General features: G+C 38.2%; 1 protein-coding gene across 1 annotated transcript in view; it reads right to left on the bottom strand.

Moving 5' to 3' along the window:
• LOC101852823 (synaptic vesicular amine transporter) overlaps nt 1-6,355 on the bottom strand; it is a gene marked incomplete in the record, with an annotated part of 63,232 nt that overhangs the window by 12,513 nt on the left and 44,364 nt on the right. The window contains 5 exon segments of the mRNA XM_013091313.2: nt 1,565-1,654; nt 2,582-2,674; nt 4,192-4,275; nt 4,782-4,840; nt 5,312-5,714. Coding sequence (XP_012946767.1) covers nt 1,565-1,654; nt 2,582-2,674; nt 4,192-4,275; nt 4,782-4,840; nt 5,312-5,714 — 729 coding nt within the window.

Raw genomic sequence — 6,355 nt, 5'->3', positions numbered from 1 at the left:
AATAATGATAATAATAATGGTCATCATCATCATCATAAAAATGATAATAATAACATTAATATTATAAAAACAATAATTATTATTATAATTATAATTATGATAACAATAATTAATAATAATGAATAACAAAAAGAAGAAGAAGAAGGAGAAATTCGTCTGTCAGTATCTGACGCTGGCCAGTGTATCAGCAGAGGAAAATATTATTCATAAAGAGAAACAGAAAAATTGAATAAGGGTTGTAGTGAATCCGCTATGGCCAATGAGACCAGTTCTGGCAAATAAAGCCTTTGAAACAAGAGGACATTGAAATACATATCATATGGAATGAACAGACATATCAAGGGAGTTGATGCGTCTTTGGGGAATGCATGACTATAAAGGGCAATTTTATTTTCAACGGGTGGCTTAGGCGAGTGGTAACGTATTTGACTTGCAATGAGAACTTTAAAAATCGATTTAGATAATATGTGAGGCATCGTGGTAAAATCAGGCTCTCGTCAAAATAATCAAAGTAAAGAAACTTGCATTTTTCCGCAGGTTTGTGAATTTTTATAAAATTTTTGTTTTTCGGCTCAACACCCTTTATACCCATTACAGAACTCAATGCTGAGTGGATTTTTCTGAAAAGCTTTGATTAAAGGCACAAAAAAGTAAATTTTCAGTTACAACGGACTCTTAAGCTAAGGAAATAACTAATCTTTGGCGGCCATTGTCTCACTAATTTTACCTAAGAAAACAGGTGACCCCCACCTCCTTCTTTTGCAAATATCTCGATTTGTATTCAAGATAAATGGATATTTTTTTCATCCAAATAAAGACAAGTGAACACGCTTTAAGATGATACCAATAACTCTACAGACCCAAAATTTGACGAGAGCCTGATTCCTCCACGCTTCCTCACATATGGGTCTTTTGGATAACGCATTGTATCTTAGCTGCCAGTAATGTAAGAATGTTCAGTGTGCTGTTGAGATGCTGTTTCTGAAAATTACTGACATTACTGTGATGAAAGTTAAATTCACGTGAACAAACAAACTAGATTCTGTCAAATCGTATACAAGTACAATCGAACCTGCTGCCCAAGACACACATCCTTTGTTTAGGAGAAAAATGATCATTTTTAGACAGGTAGCCTTTACGTACAATGTCATTAACTCTTTGGAGATGTAATGGACACATATGTCCGATTATTTGAAGAGAAAAGTAAAGATTTTGGCATATTTTGAACCATCATACACAAATCAGACAAATAATTTTGCATATTTCATAGTATGCACACTATTTTAAGCCTTTTAACATTTCAGATAAACAAAATAAAAGAGAAACACATGTTTTACCGATGAAGTTATGCCTCAAAACAGAGCATCTCCAAGCGTTGACCAATGACCAGAAAGAGCGTCTTCAATCAATTAAAATTATATAGACAAACGCAAGAAGAGACGTGGGATATGATCTTTTGTAAAGGTGGTTATCTTGCACAGGCATCGTTAGAGCCGGTTCGATTGTACGTGAAAAGAGTCTAGTTTGTGGAATAATAAATAGCACGCCCAAGGAAACCACTCACAGCCGTCAAAGAATGCAAGAGCAGCCAGGATAAGGAATGGTGTCTCTTTTCCTGCAAACTCGTACATGATTCCGCCAAAAGGTGGGCCCACTGGAGATGAGAGGGGAAACAATACCATGTCAAATAATTGTGTATTATCTGTCTGTATTCTTCTGATAACATATATATCTTGTTCTGACTAATATATGTTTTTAAAAATAACCTCTTCTTCTCCTTCTTCTAATTCCCCTGCTATATTGATAAGGGGGTCGACTGCCCGCTCTTCAACCTGCAGTGCAACTAATTTCTATACGAATGGCATTTTTCCTCCTTTAAATCATTGTATTTCTAGGCACGGCTCATTCAGATTGTTCATTTCTAACTGCTTTTTACATTAAAGTGTTTATGTTTTTACCGCTTTATGGCCATTGCGTTTTTGGTTTATATGGTTGGTTTGATCAGTCATAAATGATTAACACTAAGTCAAAATATAGATCTATGATGTTTCCTGTTCGCCAAAAAGAACACTTCTTATTGTAATAGGCCCATCGCATACACAAGATAAACCACCATGTTGATCAATAGCCATGTTAGCTGGATTTGTTTGGATGGACATACAGAGGGGTGGTGGGACATGGGAATGTTCCGATCCATGATAGATTCTCATCCTTTGGTTCATTCATTCGTTTTCCTTTTCTAGTGTGTGTTTTTTGCTTTCAGGGTAGAAAGGACGGGTGGCTGTTGCAAACTTTCAGATCATTGCTGTTTAAAAGTTCTTACTATTTTTTGTTCAAAATAATGATATCATTAAGCTGAAGAACTTTTTGAAAATGCAGGTCTGAAAACTTTTATTGTGGAATATAAACGTTAGCTGTTCACCCTCTTCTCCGAATCTCAGCTCTACCTCCGACCCCAGTCTCCTCCACTTTGCGGCCCCTGTTGGTCTGTTCACCCCCCCCCCCTACCCCACCACGACTTTTGCTATATTTGATATACTATTTATTATCTCGAGCGACATTTGCCTCAACCATTACTCACCGAGGACCCCCATGGCCAGGCCTCCTAGAGCAATACCCATGGCATTCCCTCGCTCTTTATCGTCAGGGAAATATGTCGCTATCATACCCATTCCTGTGGAAGGAAAAGATAAACAGACGATTTTTAGGTCGTTTGGGTATATAGGGAAACGATATGCAAGTAACACAGCGTTGTCCATGCTTACTTGATGAAAACAGAAAAATAAAAATAAAAATGACGTAACTGGTGTAAAGGAAATAGAAATACCTAGCAAGTAGAACTTCACAACAATGTGTGGTTGGAAGCGTAATTGTAACAGTTTTACATCCCCATCTGCACAATTTAGATCATTTGGGGGTTTGGGGGACAGGGGAGTTAGCTTTTTCGGCTCTGCCTGGCAGTGCTAACCGATGCTGAGAGGATAAAACACTCTTACAGAGAGAAGGAGAATCGTTACAAGAGAAAAATTCGCATAAGAGAATCGAACGGTTGTCTTCCGTGCCCAACAGTAAAGCACCTAACCGCTACACCACAGACGCTGATTCAATTGTTTATAAAAATAAATCAATCAAGAAAACAAAATTGTGGCCCTAACAGAAGTTCATTGTGTTAACTGCTATTGATATATTATTATGTTCAAGCTAGTTCATAGTTTGCTCGATCGATGTCAGATGCATTTTTACATGCACCCTTTGTTTATAATCGGGATATCTGACACACTCACATGTACTCAGTGTGTTTGTCCAGCCAGTGAGGCGGAACTCTCCTGTGTCGGCGATTTACTCATTACTGTGTGTGTATGTGTTGTGTTTGTGTGTGTGTAGTGTTGTGTTAGTGCGTGTGTGATTGTGTTTGTTTAGTGTTGCGCATGTGTGAGTGTGTGTGTGTACATTATATATATATGTGTGTGTGTGTGTGTGGGGGGGGAAGGGAGTGTTTGTGTCTATGATTGTGCACGCGCCCGTGTATGCATGTCGTGTGTGTGTGTTTGTTTTGTGTTGCGTACATGTGAGTGTGTGTGATATGTATGGGTGTGAGTGGGTGTGTCTGTATTGAGGGGTGTTCGTGGATTGATATTTTGATTTGTGGGATATGATTCGTATTCTCATCCTTTTTAGTAGTATTATTTGGGCTCAAAAAGGATTTTTTCAATTAGTCATGACAGCAGTGACAGAAACTGCGAAAAGTCGGAAATTGAAGTACGAGGTAGCACTCAGCTGAAGATGTGTGACCACTTTTGTCAATTCGCATGACACACAATGTGTCGTGTTTCGTATTTCGCGTTCCGTGTCTCTTCTTGGGTTTTTAATCCAGTGCACTTTGCAGAAAGTTTCACCAAATCACCATCTAATGTGTTTTGATACTTTTGAAGGCGACAAGCTTTTCCTTCACGAATGGTCAAAAGCCACCATCTTGTGACAATTTGATCAATTCCTCCAAAGTGTAATGCATGCAAATCTGTGTACACGCTTGATCTGTGTATGTTGATGTGCTAATGTAAGCCTCCAAACTTTATCTTGCAGCTCAATTAAGTGTATCTTATCTTATCTTATCATATCTTAGCTTGCTGTACCTTGTTTTATTTTAAATATCTTATCTTAACTTGTCTTGTCTTATATATCTTATCTTACCTGCCACACTAGAACACGAGGAGCCAATGCCTTGCACCGTCCTCGCCACAAACAGCACAGTGTAAGTCTCTCCGAAGGCAAAAACTGTGGACATTGGATACGACGGGTTGGGTGAACATCAAGACTGTTAGGAGATGCTCGTAATGAAATAGTAAAAAAATGTATTATATAAATACACAAATAAATCAATGTACAATTTTTTAAAATGATATTGTATTCTGCTCTCTTCTTTCATTTTTTTCTAATCTTTATTTTACCACTTAAATAATTATGAGAAAAGAGTGAGAGTTCTAGTATCCCAATATCATCCTGGCAAAGTTTGAGAGGTTCGTACTTTAGAGGGAAGGAGGTTTTACAAGAAAAATTAATGACCAATACGAAGTTTTATGAGAGGGGCAGATAACAAGGGGAGAAAAAAAGGAGGAGGGGGGGGGGGCGGAGGGCGTTTTTCAAGAGAGACGAGAGGAGCATTTTGAGAGAAACACGTGTAACGAAAAGTGTGTTAAACGAAAGGGAAAAAAGGGGGGGGGGGCATTTTGCAAGAAACACGTGTAACGAGAGGGATATAATCTGATTAGAAAATGCCTTACTTATGGTTGAGACCATCATAATGACAAACCCTGTAAACATTGGGATCGTGTAGCCAATCCTGTGGAATAAGACAAAATTAAAGATGTAACTCAGAATTAAAAGAACATCGATAGAGGAAGCTGTTTTAAAACGTATTGCTCTTTGTTTGTATTTAGAACGAGCATATTATGAAGTGAAGAACAAATATTTAAATATGAGAACTGTATGGTGTTACATAAACACCACGCATATAAAATCAGTTGTAACACCTATCTACTTTCTCCCTGAAATGACTTACTTTTCCTTAGAACTGAAATGAAGACCCTTTTTACGCTACTCTCCCCAAAATAAAACAACTAGAAGAAGAAGAAGAAGAAGAAGAAAAAGAAGAAGAAGAATGATGATAATTAAAAAAACAATGATAATGATAATAATCATTTTGTCAGAAAATGATAATAGTGATAATTGTTGTGTATTATTATTATTATTATTATTATTATTATTATTATTATTATTATTATTATTATTATCTGAAAACATGGTAGTTTACCTGTTTGTGATAGGTCCTATGAAGGGGTTGGCAATGAGCTGCATGATGGCCTTAGAAGCAAACATAAAGCCGACCTCTATGTTCTCAGCGTCCAGGTCTGCATGCCTCGGAGACCTCTCTGTGACTGTCATAAACTCCATGGATAAATTCCTCCACACCGTCTCATTGTGGCATTCTGTGTACATTGGACGGTCTGGCCTACCATACCTGCCCACGTAGTACCTACCTAGAGGCTGTAGAATTGACGCCATGGTATCGTTCATGTCTATGGGAGGCGATAGGGTTTTATTTCTGCAAATGAGTTCTATTGTGGGAGCTTCTGTTATGCCCAGCTCAGCTTTTGAACGGTTCACGACGACGTAAGGGTTTTCTAGTTTGCGTAGAAAGTTTGGCACAATTGGTACTGTGGAGAAAGAAGCATAGACAAATGTGGTTGTAGGCGTCATTTTGGTCTCTCAGGAGATCACGTACATGTAGGAAGAGAGTCTTGAAACTCCTCACCTATCCCATGTTAAAGTTATCCAATTGTTGATACTACACAGTGCCATCTTCCTGCATCAATTTCTGTCAACCTCTTTATAGTCAAGGGAGCAGACATTCTTTGAAACCTTACAGAAGTTGTAGTTTTCATACCACCCATCAACTTGTATTTCTAGATACAAAGACAAAGATTGAAACAGAGACAGAGACAGATGCAGAGACCAATAGGCAGGCAGATACAGAGACACCTACAGAGAAAGAGATAGAGATAGAGATATATACAGAGATATACAGAGGTAGAAACAGAGACAGGGACAAAGGTAGAGACAGATACACAAACCTATAGAGAGACAGATACAGACACAGACATGGAAACAGGGACAGATATAAAGACAGACATAGATACTCAGATAAAGACGACCAGAACAAGAGTTGCACAGAGGCATAGACAGAGATAAGTACAAATACAGAGGCAGATATAGGAGCAGGGTCGGAGAGAGAGAGAGAGAGAGAGAGAGAGAGAGAGAGAGAGAGAGAGAGAGACAGACAGACAGACAGACAGAG

The sequence above is a fragment of the Aplysia californica genome, unplaced genomic scaffold, assembly GCF_000002075.1.
Source record: "Aplysia californica isolate F4 #8 unplaced genomic scaffold, AplCal3.0 scaffold00032, whole genome shotgun sequence".
Taxonomy (NCBI): domain Eukaryota; kingdom Metazoa; phylum Mollusca; class Gastropoda; order Aplysiida; family Aplysiidae; genus Aplysia; species Aplysia californica.
This window is presented reverse-complemented; position numbering and strand designations above follow the sequence as displayed.